Below are 19,619 nucleotides of genomic sequence, written 5' to 3' on the forward strand. Positions count from 1 at the left end.
CTCATACAGATGCATGCCAGTGCACTGAACGTTTTAGATGGATGCTGGGTACCCAGACTCAGGTCCTCATGGTTCCGCAGCATGTACTTTACTGCCTGAGCTAATTCTACAACCCTGAACTATTTCTCATAAGCCACATACAGCAGTGTATTTTGTTGCTGGAGTCACCTGGGGAAAATCCAGGGCTTGCTTGTAGAACTAGTTCTCCTCTTCCCTACCTGGTAGATTTCATTTTTTTTTCAGCTTTTCAGGGTCTTAGACCTTAGGAAGAATGCCTAACTCAGTGACAGGGCACAGTGAGAGTGAAAAGGGTGTGCCCGTGAAGCGGTATTTGTGATTCCCATCACAGACCTCAGCATTATTGTCAGCCATGTGGAGGTACTAGGTCAGTGGCAGATGCTTCTTGCACGGGGCAGATGGAGACTACCTTAGGTGCAGGGAGCTCATGGCCTGTGTTCTAAGTATTCACTCTGATGGAGATGCTACTGAAGACAACACACAGGTCACTGAATGGATGTAGCTTAATACAGTGAAGTTCCAATTACAAAATGAATAGTTTTTGGAACTCTGCAATGAACCCCCCTCAAATATATTTCAGACTTTGGGTCACATAAAGATTTCTTACCACAACATCTAAAAATAATACAGAACCAAGATCTCAGTTTTCTACTCTTAAGAAATGTCACCAAGAGAATGAAATGTCAGCCACAGACTGGGACAAAATATCTGAAAAATTATGTATCTAATAACAGCTTTTCAAATCATATAAAGAATTTTGAAGATTCAATTCTAAGTGAAGAAAGACCCACCTTAAAAAAAATGATAAAACAAGTGAACTGGAATTTTGCCCAAGAAATTGGGATGGTAAACAGGGAAAGCTGCCAAGTACTACTGGTTATTAACAAAATGCAACCATAGCAAGATCATCACACACCTAGTAGGCTTCCTAAAACTAAGACAGCAAAGAGGGCAGGCTTTGTCAAAGATGCAGAGGACCTGGAATGTCACGATGTGCTGATGGGGATGTGAAAGAACAGGCCCCTCTGAAAAGCAGTGTGTCCTTTTCCTCAGCTCTTACACACCTGCCGTATAACACAGCCATGTCACCCCTCGGCGTTCAGTGAAGAGAAATGAAAGCAGATGTCCAAGGACGAATGCATGCATTTTTATGCCAGCTGTATTTTTAATAACTAGAAGCTGAAGTGACCATTCTGGTTCTCAACTGAGGAGTGATTAAACAGACTGTGAGATCTCCATACACAGAGAGCTGTGCAGCAAAAGGAGAAATGCTCTAATGGAAATGTGCTAGCAGAGATGAGGATAAAGAATTATAGGATGAGGGAAGCCTGAGCTGGGAAGAGGTAGGTGAGCAGGATAAGGAGAGGGAGGGTAGTGTGTGTGTGTGTGTGTGTGTGTGTGTGTGTGTGTGGTGTGATCACAGGACTTGGGATACACACATGAAACTGTCAACATAAAAATGTATCACATAAGAAGTCGACTTCCCAATGGCATTGATCCCTTTATGCAATACTGTAGACAATGCAGTTGCTTACTCTGCTGGATCGAAAACAGAACAGTGGTCGGCTGAGGTGGGAGGAGTGGGGAAGAGCAAGGTTGCAAGGACAAGAGAAGATTGAGAAAGGAAAGAACACACCAAAAACCAAAGGGCTGAAGGTAACTCTGGAAACGCTACAGGTTTAGTCTGTTGGGTATAGAAGCAATTTCTGTTTTAGAATATGTGTGATTTGTTTCATATCAACCAGATGGTTAAACATATATAAATATATGTGTCCTGTAAGTTAATAAAGAGAATAGCTGTGATAAACAAAAGATGACATGAATGAGTAATTCCTAAATGAAATTAGGAGACTGACAAATGTATTAAATTGCAAAAGAAATAAAATAAGAATGTACTTATAATGTTTCTTTGTATCTTACACCATTGTAAGATACTTGTAAACTACTGGTTACAAGTCATGTAGATACTAAATTTGAGATGAGACCCTTTCATTTAGTTCTGGTGGTATATAAGAGGGACATAATTTTTCTGGGGGAAAATTTGATAATATATAGTAAAACCCCAAATAGTATGAAGCTTTGAAACAATAAATCTACCATTAGAAATTGATCCTAAGTAAACAAGGGTTACATGAGAATATAGAAAAAAATCATTATATTGATTTTTAAAAATAATAGTGAAAAGACTAAAAAGAGCACAAAATCCATCAGAGAATTTAATAAGACAGAGCATCTTTTGCCAATACACCCATGAAAAATGCAATTATAGAAAAGTTTTAGAAACATAGAAAGATGTTTGTTGGATATCACCAAGTGTTTAAAACTATAAAGCCAGTGTGAAGGAAATATATAACTTTAGATAGAATATATAAAGGCTCTACACTAATGTTTAAGACAAAAGGATTAGCACAGATTTCCTCAGGGTTGAGTTATTAGATAATTTTCTTCTTTCTGATTTGATTTCTACTTATCCTACAAGGGATCTCCACTACTATGATAATTAAGACCCCAGCAAATGCTATTTGAGAACAATCAAAGATCCTACTCTATAAGTGAATACAATAGACTTTGGCGGTCCTTCTAAAACCATTTCTAAGTTATAAAACAGTTAAGATGCCTTTGGAGGGGCTGCAATATTTCTGCTCTGAAAATGGAGCCTGTAGGCTACTGCTTTAGGGCTGGGCCAAAGGTGGCGATGGCACAGGATTGGCTCTGCCATCTAGAGAAGTTGGCATACCCCTGAGGTCCCTGCAGGAAGTACAACTACCATCAAGCTGCAAAGGAGTAGTGTTTGTGTTGACCAGGGCAGTGGATCAGCAAGGCCGAATCCCCTGAGCAGCACAGACTCCAGGGCCAGTTCCCACACCTCACCCACAGAGTCAAGAGTGAAGAGCAGCAAGGAACTTACTCGAGTCCTAAATCCCACTTTACACTCATGGAAAGTGAGGCTAATAGGAACAACTCAGGCGCTATTCCATCAGCTGCAGCTGGGCCTGAAGTGAAATCAAAGCCATTGGGTCATATAACTACATTGGCCATTTCTGGAAATAGATTCCTGTGGAATCTCAACACTCAAGTCTCAGTGAGCAAGAGCTAGCTCTGAGACATGGCTTTTCCTTCTCCCCTTCCGAGGGAAACAGGAGAATTAAAGTCCAGGAACCACTGCTCCTGTGCCACAGAACCACGTGGTACCACAGTACATGATTAGGTTATAGGCAGTCCCATACACCAAGAACTACCTGAGTCTAACCACTGGCTGGCTACAATTGGGTTGTCAAACGGCTTTCATCCACAGAACCAAGTGGTCAGGCTTGGATAGTCATGAGCTCCCAGGCAGTGCCTGTACTGAGCAACAAAAGGCACCATAATCAAGGATGCTTTGGTGTGGGAGGAGTGCTTAATAGCATGTTACCCTTGAAATAAGATCAATCATTCAGAGTACTAGATGGATTCATCTTGAATATTTCTTTTACTACATCATCCTCTTGTAAACAAAAGCTAGGAGCTGGGCAGGTGGCTCAGTGGTTAATCATGATCGCCTCTCCTGCAGAGTTTGATTCTCAGCATCCTTGGCAGGATTACAACTTTCTATACTTCCAGCTCCAAGGGCTCTGGCCACACTCATGTGTATATACAAACAATCACACACACAATACAAAAATTAAAAACCTCTAAGTATTCATCCTCACACCCTATCACAGCCCGAGTTCAAGATGCTCCTCAATTTGCTCCTTATTGTTTTAATTTCTTAGGAACGCAGCGCGAAACTGCCTTCCTGGATTGTTTCTTATAACAGAGGGCCCAGGCAGAGGAGCCAGGGTCGGAAACCTGTCCAATTGGGAATAAATGGATGAACAAATAGCAGGGGAAGCTCGAGATGGACAGAGGCCATCATGATTATTGAGTTGAACTCTGGCTGAGCTTTGCTTATCTTGAGGATTTTATACCAGTCTGGTTGCTCATCACCAGCCACAAAACAAAGGAGCTGTACGGTTCTTCTAGAAGGATCCCTAATAAACACCTTGCACATTTTTTCCCCTCAGGATTCAGGATACCATTTTCTTCTATCTGTTTCTAAACCCCGAGTGCCCGCTCTCCCACATTCTGCCTATTTGAATCCCACCCATTCTTTAGCACGCGTTTCTATAGCATTGGAGACTCTGGTCTGTGGAAACCTAGTTCTCAGAGTCCTGACATCTGACACAATTTCCAAACCCTAATTTATCTCCACAGTTGCACACAGCGCTCCCTTAGGTCTACAGTGCTGGGGCGGCGCTGGTTTTTGACCAGGCGGTTACACTCAGGGACTCTGTGAACACTGGCTCACTGTCTCCTTCAAATGAAGCAGTCTGGAGGTAGGCTGGAATATTCACGTGTCTTAATTGTTAGATTTAAACACCAGTCTAAGGTAACAAAGCATCAGAAACCAGCAGTGGAACGCAGCAGCAAGCACACTAAATCCTTATTACCCGTGGCTAAAATGAGACACAGATATTATTTCAGAATAAGGGGTAAGGAAACCACAGCTATCACGGAAAGGTATGAGTTGATGAACCTGTCCTGCATGTGGAGTGGTACCTGAGTGACTGGAAAGACTTACTCAGCTCGAAGATCAGCAGTTACTATGCCCTTTGGTAGGTATTGTGCTGTAACTAACAGGGGTATAACAAGGAGTCTAAAACAAAGATGCTTGCAATGCGCATACTGAATCTGGAGTAAGTTTATCCTCGGCAAGCGCACTGTAGAGCTGTGTGAGCTTCCCATCAGTGGGCTATGGAAAAACAGAATGCCAAGCTTTGCAGGTATTTAGAGACGTAGTGGGAAACAAGGGCCACTTGTGAATTGAATCGATGTCTCACCTTTGCCGAGGAGAGAGAAGACAGAAGCGTTTTCATCTGCGGATAAGGTATAATGGCTCCTCATTAATTTCAGATGATAATAGAAATGGAAGGACAACTTTCTGCACTCTGATTCTAAACTCGCTAAGGCCCTTGGCCTCCCTGATAAGCAGTTACCAGTGTGACGTGGGAGAACAGAGGAACTTTCAACTTGGAGCCAAGAGAGTAATTCTAGCTACTGTTATCAACATTCAGGGGATATAGTGTAAAGAATTTCTCTATTTTGTGGGCTTAAAAATAAAAGTGGTTAAACACTTTGATTTTTCTTCCTAACCAGTGTTAAGTCCTAGGCCCATAATACAATCAAGAGAATGGCATGCAGATTTTCCATATCTTCCCTGTTCTCTCTCTCTCTCTCTCTCTCTCTCTCTCTCTCTCTCTCTCTCTCACTCTCTCTCTCTCTCTCTCTCCCTCCCTCCCTCCCTCCCCCCCTCCCTCCCTCCCTCCCTCCCTCCCTCCCTCCCTCCCTCTCTTTTTTTCTGGTTTTTCAAGATAGGGTTTCTCTGTAGCTTTGGAGCCTGTCCTGGAACTAGCTCTTGTAACCCAGGCTGGCCTCGAACTCACAGAGATCCATCTGCCTCTGCCTCCTGAGTGCTGCTATTACCACCAGGCTCCTGTTCTCTTACATACATAACCCTGTACTTTCCATACCTCGGGCCATGATTCCGGAGTGAGGAGCCCGGAACTCAGAGGCAGAGAAAAGACTGCTACTAGATGGTACCAGTTGTGTAGCAATAGCTTGGTTACCCAGTGCTCCAAAACAGGGAGATTTTGCCCTGGGAAGTCTGTCTGGGCTGGCTGTAGTCTCTGCATGGGGAGAGTTGGTCTAGACAAAACTGCTGGCTTCTAGGGTACTAACACTATAACTTTGTCTTTAAAAGCTCATTCTCGCTGTTTCGGAGTAAAAGGTTAGAGGGCTCATGGTGAGGAGGAGACACAGAAGGGGTTCTTCTCTGCTACCCCCTTCTCAGAGTTCAGTGAGTCCCCCTGAAGGAGAGGGTCTGGGCTGTGGCATCAGCCCAAGAGGGGCCATATTGGAATCCAGACAAACCGGAGTCCAGACTGAGAGCCGCACTCACCTCGTGTGGAAAGTCAGCCAAGTTTCCACTGGTGAGTCTGGATTCTGTAGGCAATTTAGTGATTTCCTGTTGGCCACCCCCCACTGCTGCCCCCTCCCACCTGCAGGCAGTCACCCATCCATAAATCCTGTCCAGCCCTGGATTTCTGCCCAATGTTTCAGAGGGTTGGACTCACCAAGGAGAGCCGAATTCCCAGGATCCAGGACCAGCTGTGTTCCCACAGGAGACATCAGCACTGAAGGAAGGTTCGGTCCAGTGGCTAAGAGCAAGGCCCTGATGTCTTCCAACTGTGTGGGGACTTGTGGGGGATCTGGGAGAAGACAGATGGGGAATCGGGAGGTGAGAGCATGCCGGCTGTGTTAAAGGAGACAGAGAATAGGCAAGTACCCCCGTGTGTAAGATAGGCGCGGTTACGATTGGCTTCATTTTTCCTAGAGAGAAGGTATACCTATGAAGGTGAGTCTGAATTTCAAAGTTAATATTTGTTGCCTGGAATAACAAGGTCTGTAATCAGAACCAGGCCTGTGAATTTCAGAAGTCCTCATTTTCTACCGCTTCCAAGCACGCCCCCACTGGCTCTTTCTTAACAATATAGATAAATTGAAACACGTTACAAAGACGATTTTTTTTAAAGGACAATTTTACCATTTACTATATGCCAAGGTGTGAGATAAATAGTTTTCCACCAATTTTTTACTTAACTCATAAGATCCTTAGAAATGAGGCAATTTGTAACTGTCTCTACAGCTAGAATATTATCCAAGGACTTATTTAAAAGGATTTGTATAAGTGTCTTTTTCAGTGTGAGGCAATCCAGTTGTGAACATTTGCTTTGGGGTGTAATTCTTATGTCCAAGCAGGACTCAGATAAAAAGGGCAGGGAGACGCTATTGTGGGGTGTCATGCTTCTAAGGAATCAGGGCTGAAGTCTTCAGTGGTAGGTTTGGACAGGCCCCTAATGTGCTTGGTTGTGTTAGTGTGCATTAGACATGCACGTGAATGTTGATGGTGTCTACTTCAGGAACAACCCGTTTATCTTTCTGCCTTTGACGAAGCCCATCACAGAGAGAAGACAGTGGTGAAATGATGAAGAAACATAGGGCACTCAACCATTTTCAGGGGGAAAACATGCTTATATTTATGAACCCACAGTTTGAACTGTGGCTGTGCCATTGATTAACTTAGGCTAGTCCTTCGCCTACTGGGCCATAGCTGCCTCCTTATAAAGATCTCTGAGTAAACAGCTATCGTCAGTGTCTTTATTCCTCTCCTCCTCTTTTGAGAAACATTTTATTCTCTTTGGGCCAAATGTCAGCCCCTGCTTATGTTTCTGTGGCTTCCACGGCAATTCTCTGTGTGTATGTGTGTGCCTGTTTTACCTTCCCAGGGGAAATGTGAATTCTTCAGTGGGAGACACCTCCTCATTTTCCCCTCAAACTCTACCAGTGTCCACTTAACTTGGGCTTAGAGGTAACACTCAACAAATATCTGTCGGCTGCCCACATGAATGACCGAAAAAATGAATGCCCATATCGTTTCATGTCGCACTTTTAGACCACAGGTTAAGCCACAGGACTTGATGTGAAACTTTAGTTTGATATGCAAAATTTACCCTTTAAAAGCTAAATCATACAGTGGGACCAGGAGCAATCCCTAATGAATGATCTGGCGTTTTGGAGCCCATTTTCTATGAAGAGAAACTTTTCTCAACCTAGTCATGAGGGGGAGGGCCTTGGTCCTTTCTCAACATAGTGATATGACAGAATTCATTTACTCCCCATGAAAGGCCTTACCCTCTCTGAGGAACAGATAGGGAGGTTGGTGGGGTGAGGGGAAGTTGGGGGTAGTGGGAGGAGAGGGGTAACTGGGATTAGCATGTAAAAATAAAAATTATATATATATATATATGCCATATTGTCACTGATAAAAAAGGAAATATTTCCATGTTGACATTTGTTAATTGAACCAAGACTTCTTATAGAGATCTGAACAGTGGTTGTTTTCTCTTGGGAGGTTTGAGTATGATGGGGAAGGTGCCACGCTCTTCAGCCACATTCATGGCCATACTCTATTTGGGATGCAATAAGAACTGGCTCAGAGAAAATACTTCACCGCTGACGCCACAGTAGCACTTCTGGGCTTCCATCTCTGTTAGCAGAGGGAGCAAGGGAGGGCTACCAGGGAGGAAAACCCCACCAGGGAGTACTGTCACTCAGCGCAGCCCCAGAATAGCAGCGCAGTCGATGGGATCCAGTGGAAAACAACCGACATCCTCCTTTTCTCGGAGCCAATGTTCTGCGGCTTCTTATGAAGTCTGGAGGTTTATGCAGCCACCAGCGAGATGAGACCACAGCTGGGCCCCTGAAATCTGAGTGGGCAGGGGCGAGGGTTCATCATCAGCTGTGGGTGTGAAAATTGAGGTGTAAAGTTTATTTCCCCCAGAAAAGGGCCACAGTGGACGTTGACATGCACATGTGTGACACCTAATTATTATTTCTCATATTTTGCTTCCCGCTCTTAGAATGACAGCCTTTTCTTGGTGAGAAAGTCGGCATATGGGCTCTAACTATTGCTCTATTCGTAAAGGCTAAGGCTCCATCGAGAAGCTTCTTTTCTATCTCATCTATCCATTCCTGAACCAGCGGGAAGGAAGTAGAGGCGTGTGGGCAATGGGGGATGGAGCTTGCAAGATATCCAGGCTCTGTCCTTGGGAAACATTGTGGTGGATGGTGACCCAGAAACTGTTTGTTTATTTATTTATTATTTTCAAGACAGGGTTTCTCTGTGTAGCTCTGGCTGTCCTGGAACTTGCTCTGTAGATCAGGCTTGCCTCCAACTCACAGAGATCCATCTGCCTCTGCCTCCTGAGTGCTGGGATTAGAGACATGGGCTACCACTGCCTGGCAGGACTGTTCCTATTTGTAAACGTTTATTTTACACAAGGATCTGTGATAGACTTTTTAATAAGGAGTTCTTATGCGGGGGGCACGCATGTGAAGATTTTATGCAGACTTAAAACTAATAGGAGATGGATGGAAAATTTTTACACATATAAATTCTATTTTTTCCAAGACAAGATTCCTTTGTGTTGGAACTCATTCTATAGACCAGGCTGTACTCAAATGCGTAGAGATCTACCTGCCTCTGCCTCTCAAGTACGGGGATTAAAGGTATTAAAACCACCACCACCTGGCTACATACAAGAAATTTTTAATTCATGTTTTTCATTTGCTCTTCAAAGAAAACCTAACATGGGCTTAAAAGTCATTTTCTCTGCCAGCTCCATCTGACAAACCTCGTTCCCCAGCAATGTGGGCAATCCTCAAGTGTCAGATTTCTCATAGACCTCAGCATCTGAGATTCAGCAAGGAGAGTAACTTGTTGAGTTATCTAACGCCAGAAAGGTTAACCAACGAGGAGGAGCCAGGTTTCACACTCAGCTCTGGCAGGCCCCACACTGTGTTTTCTGTTCGAAGGGCTGATTATGGGAGGAGGGAATAAAGGGACATTGGACCTATTTTATGTTCTTAATTCAGTAAAGGTGAGAAAGGAGCTGAAGGGTGGGTCAGCACTCCCCCAGTACACACAAGACTGGTTTTGAGATGTTTTTACCTAGAATCAGTAGCTGTGTCCCCTCTGTCTGTTCTCCGTGAAGATTGGCTGCCCTGCAGGAATATAGGCCCTGGTCAGAGAAGGCCACATTTGTGAGCAGCAAGGAGCCCTCATGCAGATGGTGGGAGGAGCCCAATTTGCTTTTATTTCTGAACCAAGTGACTTCAGCTTCAGGCACACCTATGGAGACAAAAATATGCTTCTATCAGACAAATGGCAGGTGAATCCAGGACGTTGAGAGCCTCTGGCCACCCCACCCAGCTCTGCAGGAAGCATCTGCCTGGGCGTCTTCTATTGTCCTTCAGCCAAACCAAATATCACACCTTGGGTTTCTTCTTGTCTCTAGAGCTTTTTAAGACTTCTAAGAGATGAAGCAGGAAGGGGGAGGCCAGTTAAAGGAGGAGGGAACAGTAGCAGCTGGTAAATGACTCTTGCCAAGTGAAAAGAATATCCAACTTCTCTGGAGAAAACATCCTAAAATGGAAAAACTAAATGTATATACCTCATGAAAATGAAAATTCTACAACTGAGACCAACCGTGCTCAGTAAAAAAAGCCAGATATAGGTATATTACACTGTCTGATTTCATGTCTGTAAAAAACTGGTGACATTATACACATGTGAAGTCTCACCAATATGCCTGCCTAGCAAGACCCAAGCAGGGACCACACCAATAGACACAATAGCGTGGAAAGGGGAATTTCATGGAGCCTCAAGCCCAAACAAAGAACTACAGGTAGCCAAGGAATGCTGAAAGCAGGAGAAATAGTCTTCCCCAGGGAAGAGCCCCCAAACTGCTTTCCTATACTAAGTGGCTAGCCTAGAAGTCATATACATACAAGTAACATTGAATGGACTGAGAAGGCTATATTTTTATGTTTAGAAATATATATACACATATGTATACATATATATGTACACACACACACACATATAGTGACAAATAAAGAAATGGAGGCCATAAATTTGAGAGAGAGTAGCAGAGTGGTGGAAGATAGGGAAGATAAGTGGGGGAGGCACGTGGGAAGGATTGGGGGTAAGAGACGGAAGGGAGAACTTATGTAACTATTTTAACTAAAGCAAAACAGGAAACCAAGTAGCATTAATATAGGCTGTTTGTAGGCAGGGGGATGAGTGGTTCCTCTGAGGAGTGCAACGAATACAGGGGGTGGTGACAGAGAGAGAACCAAAAGTTGGGTCTTTGGCAATGTTAGTTCTTGATCTGGACATGGCTGGCTGTGGGGTGTTCACTTGGCTGATGCATCCACTTTTCTATATAGACGTTATATTAAAAGTAAAGCCAAGATATAAAATATATGTTTGACCCAAATGAAAGCTGCTGGGTCCTTATTAGACTTGACACTACATAGAAACATGCTTATATATATTTTAAGCTGCCATGGTTTAGATTTAAGAGAAAGGTTATGTGTATGCATGCCCATCTATGTATGGCTATATGCATATCAGTGAAGATGCCTATAGAAGGGGCAGGACAGAGGCATCAAATCTGCTGGAGTAACAGGCAGTTGTGAGTTCCCTGATGTGGGTACTGAGAACCTAACTCATGTCCTCTGGGAGAGCAGTATACAGAGTCTTAAGCCCTGAGCCATCTTTCCAGCTTCTAGTATTTGGATTTTGAGTGTGCTCACAAGTTCCATGTTTCCAGGGCATAGTTTTCTGGTTGGCACCACTCGAAGGTGTTAGATCTTCTAAGAAGTGGGGCCTAGTAGATGGTCTGTTGGGGGGTACCTTTGAAGAGTATCATGGAACCCCAGGCCCCTCTTTATTCATTTGCTTCCTGGCTCCAAAGTGTTTTGTTTTACTCTTCTATGCATCTATCCTGTGATCTATTATGTATCTACAAATTCAGCCTCAAAGCAACAAGCCAACTGACAATAGACCGAAGCTTCCAGAACCTTGAGTCAACAGACACTCTCTCCTTATGAGCTTGTATCTTGGGTGTGTTGTTATAATGTCAGAAAGGTGACCAAGACAATAGGTATCTTCTCAAAACTAGAGAACACAAAATGGTGATATCAGGAACAGAGTAGGAAATGGACCAAAGGAGAGGACTTTGCTCTTCCACAATCCATTCTTATATTTTTGTCTGTGAGAGTCAGGGAGATTGTGTATGGGATGTGTGCCTATCCTTGGAAGTCAGATTCTGTACTCTAGGTATAATCTGGGCTCCTTGGGAAGTTTCCTTGAAGTTGGCATTCAGGTAAGCAGTCTATAGTCTGTGACAAGAGTTCTCAGATGGCCTTCTGAAGAGGCTCCACAAGAGGACAGGCTCCAAGGGAGCTGGGAGACTAAAGTTTGGAGTGCTGACTCCCAGGCTTCAGGCAACAGAAACTTCATCTCTTATACCATCTAGTCTGCTGCCAAGTCCAGTTTGCTCATAGAACTCTGCAGCAAGCATGCAAGTAATGTTTAGAATGTCAAATACTGGAAAATGGGGTCAATGCCAAGAAAAGCCAAAGACCTAGACTCTCAGCCTAATGATTTCCTAGAGCAGGGTTGTATTTTGTCCACAGGACAAGGCAGCGTTGTCCTGAATAGACAGTTTATGACTAGGGGTCCAATTTCTCCAAGGAGTTTTGTGCACTTACTATTTGTCTTAACATTGCTCAGGAACAGAAGAGTTAATAGGAGGAGATGCAGACTTGAATTCTGAAACCTTGTCATCCCAGGGAGAGACATACTCTGATTCAGCTCAAATGATACAAGCTTTGGGCACACCAGAAAGAGGCAGACACAGCATCTCTAGACACACCTTGAGAAGATACAGGTGAGAGGCAGAAGACCCGAGTTTTCATTGTAGCGCCACTAGGGAGAGCAAGCGCATCGTCATGTTTGCCCGTGCCAGCCAGGTCTTTGAACCCCGAGCTCGAAGTTTTACATTAAAAAACATTTATTGGAAAGTCTCTAAAAGTAGTTGAAGAAAAAAAAAATTCTAGTCATCTCTCTCTCAAAAACAGAGAAAATGGGGTCTTATAAATCGTTTCTATGAGGGTTCTCCTCTCCTGCATTGAATCGCTTCCCTGTAGCACTTGGGAGATTCAAAATTTCCTGTTTTCTGTATTAGTCCCTGCCTCGTGATCCATGGAGTCAGGCTTCTCTGTGGGGGAAAGATCGGGCATACTCTGGAAGGGATGATTTCTCTGGTGATATCAGGGCTTCATGGGAGCAATGGAATTGTTTAGGATAGCGACAGGGGGATGTTCACCTCCAGTCCCTACGATAGTCCCAGGAAGAGGATGTTATGGAAACCCTTCTCTGGTCTGTTAGTAGCAACCTCCTTCAGACTCACTCTCAAAGAGACCTGAACTGTGAGTTTGTCAGTGCATTACTGCTGCTGACACGATTTGGGGATTTCAACGTTTGGAACTAGGAACCTTAGGGAGAGAATGACTCTATAAAGATGTCTGGAAAGACAACCCGCCCTTCTATGACTAGTTTTGACAAGATGAACAAAGAATACAGAAGGGAGAAAAACAAGCAAGCTCCTAGAGAGATAGCACCCCCCCCCCCCACGTCTCTCTCATTAGCCATTTAGACATGCCAACAAATACCTTGGAAAGATAGCAAACACACTAGCCTAAACCCAATGTTTAGAATACCCTGACACTGGCGTGTAATGAGCCATGCAAAAATAGTCCACAAGCATCACTAAAAATAATAGCAATTAAGCATTTACTATAAGCCAAACACTGCAACTTATTTTTCATAATGATCTCAAAAGGGCAGGTACTGTTGTCAATTCTATTACACAGAGGAGAAAAGTGGGTCTCAATGAGATTAAGAAATCTGGGGCGATTGCTCCACGACTTAAATGCTTGCACAGTTTAAAACCTGGAGTTGGGATCCCCAACACCTGTGTAAATGACAGGGCGGGTGTGGCAGCCTGTCTGTAATCCCAGAGTTTAGGATGTGGAGGTGGGATCTTCGGAGTAAGCAAGCTAGCTGCACTAGTCAAGTGTTCGGGCTCCAGGTTTAGGGAGAGACCCTCCCTCAATATATATAGCAAAGACTGAGGAGTCTACCCAGAATCAGCCTCTGCCTTTTAAGATATAACCACACATGTGTACATGTATCTACACACAAGGACATACCATATAAACATACACATAAAATAAAGGAACTCTTCCTATCATCACGTTAGCTTGGGTCCTTGATGACTCAGGAGCAGAATACCTGGTCCCTGCAGTTTCTTGTCCCTGGATCAGGCAGTAACCTACCAATCTTAGGGTGGAGATGGAAGTGGAGACACCTTCAGTGTCAGGAACCCCTTCCTCAACAATACACATCACACACAGCCTGCTGTCACACCAGACTGCCTCTCTGAGGACATTTGAAGTGCCTTGCTATGATTTCTATACTGCTTGCCTTTTAAATATAATCATATTGTATTTTTTGGTGGCCATTGCAGCACCAGAACTGTTGTGAGGAGGGGCCTTCTAGAAGCTGCATGAGTTGTCTGTTACTGGAAGGTTCAGCCATGTTATGGAAATATTCTCCCCCCCCCTCCATCTGCTATGACCGAGAGACTCGGCTGAGAAATGGCAGAAAACACACTCGGCAACAAAGCCCAGTCCGGGGCTTTACTGCTGCTGATCCATCTCTGTGCAGGCTCCACACCGGATTCCTGGGTATTATTTGTGTCTACAAAGGGGATGCAAACTAACCTGTGTCTGCTTTATCCCCTTGTGGCATTTCTTAACAGCAACACAGTGTTCTCCCTGTTGCTGGGAAGGATCAATAAATGGGTCTAGTCAGAATGGCTGGTAATGGGATCCGATTATAAGGATTAGTGCCTTTAATCTGCCCCGAGCTGCCAGGAAGCATGATGCTATAATATCCCTTTCTTCTTTAATATCCCAGACAGGATATTCTTGCTAACTGGACCATTTGTTATACTTGGAGGGCGGCTTTCACCATGGCAGCTTGTCAGCACCTTGAGGTGGGGCATCCAATGGTGTACTTTTACATGATCTGTTCTGGAAGTTTCTTAGGGTGTGTGTGTGTGGAGGGGATTGGCTTGGTGCAAGAAAGGAGAATGGATGCAGTAATTCAAATGTCCGCTTTGGCGACTAGTCTAAGGAGCCACAGCAGTCCAGACAAGAGGTTTTCAACTTCCTTTTCGTATTCCTCTTCATGAACACTGGCAGGCACGAGTAGTCATTCCCCAAGCCTTTTTATTCTTTTTCACGTGTGCTGCAGGAGGGTATTTCTCAGTATCTTTCATAGTTGTAAGTGGCCATGGACTAAGGCTCCTTCGTTGTGGCCCTCAGGAGCTTTCCCAGCTAGCCCTTGTTCTGTTCACAGGATAGAGAGCATCCCAGGGAGACCTCAGGATTTCAACAGAATGAAGGCCCCAGCACCCCATGACCCTGAGAGACATAGTGAGTGAGGGCAGAGACCTTCCAGCTGAACACTGAATTCTTAAGAGAGTCCCGATAATCGATTGTATCTGAACCATTATACACTGGGGGAGAGTAGGATTTACTCTATGCTAAGATCCAGCCAACCCTAACTGCTACACTCCATTCCTGTCCACACCACCAATCCTGCATCATCAAACCCTTCAGAAGCATCCCTTGCTCTTAGATTAAAATCCTATAGTATGATCTATGAGCACTGGTGAGATCTAGCCCCTGTCTCCTGCTTACTCCCTAGCCTCATGCACTTTCTTTATCTCTGCACTGCCAACCGTATCTCACAGCCCAGCCAGAGTTCACCTTGTGAAACGTGGCGTGCTCTTTCTACCCCAGGCCACTTGTGCAGTACTTCCTCCATTGCTCTTCCTGAACTCTTACCACATAGAGAACGCTCCTACCAATGGAAGAGTGGGCTGGATCGCTTTTAAAGAAAAATCCCCATCATACTGCTTGGTGTTTTTCATGCCAAAGGGCTGGGAAGAATGTGTGAGGCGCATTTTACAAGTTGAGAGCACATGTGTGAGAAAGATTCGCTAATGAGAAACTGCTAATGGCTCAAACATGTGAGGATGTCAAGCAGTCTAGGTAATGCGTGAGATGTTCTTTAAATAGACTTTTATACATCCTTTCAATCAGGCTCAGGATAGACAAATGTTAATGAGGGGCTGGAAAGGGAAGAGGAGGGAACACAGTGATAAAGGAACTGTGCTAAGGTGTCTGTCACAGGGAAGAACTTTGAGCACATAATCTTATTTTTCTTTATTTCCTGACATGTCAAAACCACCCTGCTCTTCTAGACTAAGGAAATCATGACAATCCCTATGTAATGTGCTATATTATTATGTGTTTCCTAACCTCTCTTCTCCCCAGATGGGGAGCTTCATGTGTCTAACCATCTGTGTCTCCTTGGGTTAGGAGCTCTCTGATCTAAACTTGATTAGATGTTCAGGAAGATACTGTCCATGAGTGATGCAGATGAACTCAGAAGACAGTCCTTCCTCCAGCAGCCTTTAGGGAGTCACTACCCTGCCTTTTAGAAGGGCTTGCATTATTGCCAGTCTAATGTATGCCAGTCCCTGATGATGTTACTACGGCTCAGTGAATTTTACCTAACAGTTAGAAGGGCACTGAGCCCTGATTAGAGACACAGTGGAGAGGATGAGGAGTGGGAGAGGGACAGAGGAGCCATCAAAGCAGCAGATGAAAGCAGTTCCCGAGCCATGTCACACTCATCAGTGTTCCCAGAACACTGGCTAGAGACACAATGAGGTTCAGGTCCCTATTCAACCAGTTCATTATAGCAAATTCGGGATTTCCCTCAACTACTTTGAATACATATATAACCCAACAACAGGCATAGATAATGACTGAGGCACAAAGAAAGATTTAAATTTTGATCAGGATTAACACACATGGTTGTGTGGGTAAAAACAAAACAAAAATCTATAATGTTTCAGTGAGACCGGTTAGCCACTGAGCTCCAGGAACTGGTAGCCAAATGCAGAACTTAAGGGTTAGTGATTCCACCTCAACAATCAAGGAGGAGAATGGTGAAGATGTCAGTGTTCGGATGGCTTCCACACATACATGTTCCTCCCTGCAACAAACCCCAACCCAAATCCGACCATAACCTCATAGTTAGGCAAAGGTCATCAAGTGAACTTCTTTATGAGGTCCAGGGGACCAGTTCTTGGTTGCCACATACAGTGAACCAAAACATTGTTTTTGTGTCCTAGGTTCCACACGTTCTTCCTGACTTGGTACCTGGCTTTTGAGACATCTTTCTATGATGTCTAATTCAGGGGTCATCAACCTTCCTAATACCTCGACTGTTTAATACAGTTCCCCGTATGGTGGTAACCCCAACCATAAAATTATTTTTGTTGCTATTTCATAACTGTAATTTTGCTATTGTTATGAATTTTAAATATCTGATCTGCAGATGATCTTGGGCAACCCTTGGGAAAAGGTTGTTTGACCCCCAAATGGACTGTAACCCACTGGTTGAAAACCACTGGTCTAATTCTTTGTTTTGTTGTCTCTTTCCCTGCTGCTCTTCCTTCTTACCAACCCCAATGCCAGGCAGAGGCTCTGTCCTCTCTCTGAGGCCTGTGCTCACAGTGATCAGGTGAGGAGTGCCTGTCTACAGAAACACCAGCCTGAGTGCTGGTGTGGAAGGGGTCCCTGCCAGGACTTCTCCCCCATCTTGTGGCACAGATATGAAAGCTCTTGGGTCTAGGATTCCAACTTGATTTCTATATACATTACAACCAAGGTATATGCATTTTTAACAACAGGGTCTTACCAAATAGTTCCAGTGGGCAACTGGGGAGAAAGGAAAGAGTCTGTCTAGTTTGGGAGCCTCTGGAGTGTCCCTGATCAACTCATAATAAGTCTTTAACCTGACCCTGGGGTTTCTGTTTAGGAACTCTGGACTTCCCGGCACAGCATCATTCAGAATGCTCCCCTGTAACTCTCCCTTCTCAGTTTACAGTTTTAAATTGGCTTACACAGCAGTAAGTTTCCATATTGCTCTTTCATATAATCGCATGTTCGTCCAATCTTCCCCTCTTCCTCTGCCTCCACAATCCCTGCTTAAGCTCTCTACCCCTCGCTTTACATCGTCTGCTCTGCTATTCCATCTCCTTTAAGATATTGCTCGCTCCAATGCCCCCTCCCTAACGTCTTTACTTCTACGGGTACTCCAGGTACCAGATCTAAAGACCCATGCATGAGAGAGAACATACGGTGTTTATCTATTTGAGTACGGGTTATCTTGCTCCATATAATCTTTCTAGCTCCACTCATTTCCCTGAAAATTTTCTACTTTCCCTTTTCTTTACAGCTGCATAAAATTCTATTGTGTCTATGCGCCATATTTTTGTTATTCATTCGCTCATGAGTATCCAGCCTTGTTTCATTTTCTCGCTATTTGAAGAAAATGGCAATGAAATGCTTGAGCAAATATCTCCGTAGTAAGACATTGAATCCTTTGGGAATATGCCCAGGAGTGGTTAGCTAGGTCAAGTAGTAGTAGATCTACTTCTAGTACCTTTTGAGGAAATTCCATATTGATTTTTACAGTGACTATACAAATTTAAGATCCAAAACAAACAAACAAACAAACAAACAAAAACAAACCCAATGACCAACGGTTCCTCTTTCCCCATGTCTTCCCTTTCTTGATAGTAGCCGTTCTGACTGGAAGAAGTCGAAATCCCAAAGTAGTTTTAATTTGACGGTTAGTGATGTGGGACACCTCCAAGGTGGTTATTATATGTCTGTGTTTGTTTTGAGAACTCTGTTCAGAACTATGGTCCACTTTTCGATTGAATTTGTTTCCTTACTGTTTCATTTTATGTGCTCTTTGAATAATCTGGTATTAACTCTCTAAGGAAGACAGAGCTGGCCAGGATTTTTTCCCATTCGGTGGGCTGCCTCTTCACTTGACTGAAGGTCTGCTTTACTGTCCCGAAGCTTTTTAGTGTCATGAGATCCATTTCTCAGTTGTTGGTCTTATCTCCTCTTTGGTGGTACTGGAAAACCCTTCTACATGCTGAAGCGTACCCCCATTTTCTCCTCTAGCAGTTTCAGGGCATCAGGTCTTACATTGAGGTCCTTGATCTATTTGGAGTTGAGGCTTGTGTAGTGGGTTAGGAAAGGATCTAGTTTCATTCTTCTCTATGTTGCTAGCCCATTTTTCTGGCACCATTTGTTGAAGACGCTGACTTTTCTCCACTGTGTACTTTTGAGCCTTGTCAATAACCAAATTCTATAGGAGAGTGGGCTTGCACCTGGGTCCGCACTTATATTCCATTGTTAAGTTCATCTCTTTTTGTCTTTAGTACTAAGGCTCTGCAGTGTTACTTGAAATCAGGCATTTCTTACCTATTTTTTTGTTACCATATTTCTTACAATATTCTTTATTGTTCAGTAGTTGAGTATGTTTTTTAACTATCCTTGGTCTTTATGCTTTTAAATAGATTTTAGGATTTATTTTTGGTTATTTCTGTGAAGAGTGGTCCTGGAATTCTGGTTGGGATTGCATTGAATTTGTAGATTGTTTTTGGCAGGATGGCTGTTTTCACATTAATTCTTCCAATATAAGCACAGGCAATCCTTTGCTTTCCTGGTGTCTTTCACAATCCCTCCCTCCCCCCCTTCCCTCCCTCCCCTCCCTTCCTTTTTTCTTCCTTCCTCCCTTCCTCCTTCCCTTCCTCCCTTACTTCTTCCCTCTCTTCCTTCCTTCCTTCCTTCCTTCCTTCCTTCCTTCCTCCCTCCCTCCCTCCCTCCCTTCCTCCCTCCCTCTCTTGTCCTTTCCTTCCTCCCTCTCTCCCTTTCTTCTTTTCTTTCTCCCTTCCTTCTCCCTCCCTCTCTTCCTTCCTTCCTTCCTTCCTTCCTTCCTTCCTTCCTTCCTTCCTTCCTCCTCCCTCCCACACTCCCTCCCTTCCTTTCTTCCTCCTCCCTCCCTCCCTCCCTTCCTTTCTTCCTCCTCCCTCCCTCCCTCCCTCCCTTCCTTTCTTCCTCCTCCCTCCCTCCCTCCCTCCCTCCCTCCCTCCCTCCCTCCCTCCCTC

General features: G+C 44.1%; 1 protein-coding gene across 1 annotated transcript in view; it reads right to left on the bottom strand.

Moving 5' to 3' along the window:
- Adamtsl1 (ADAMTS like 1) overlaps positions 1 to 19,619 on the bottom strand; it is a 376,638-nt gene that overhangs the window by 40,868 nt on the left and 316,151 nt on the right. Inside the window, exons 22-23 of the mRNA XM_057784262.1 lie at positions 9,608 to 9,787; positions 6,171 to 6,305 (exon numbers count right to left, since the gene is read on the bottom strand). Coding sequence (XP_057640245.1) covers positions 6,171 to 6,305; positions 9,608 to 9,787 — 315 coding nt within the window. The remainder of the gene's footprint in view (positions 1 to 6,170; positions 6,306 to 9,607; positions 9,788 to 19,619) is intronic.

Source organism: Chionomys nivalis, chromosome 11 (assembly GCF_950005125.1).
Source record: "Chionomys nivalis chromosome 11, mChiNiv1.1, whole genome shotgun sequence".
Lineage (NCBI taxonomy): Eukaryota > Metazoa > Chordata > Mammalia > Rodentia > Cricetidae > Chionomys > Chionomys nivalis.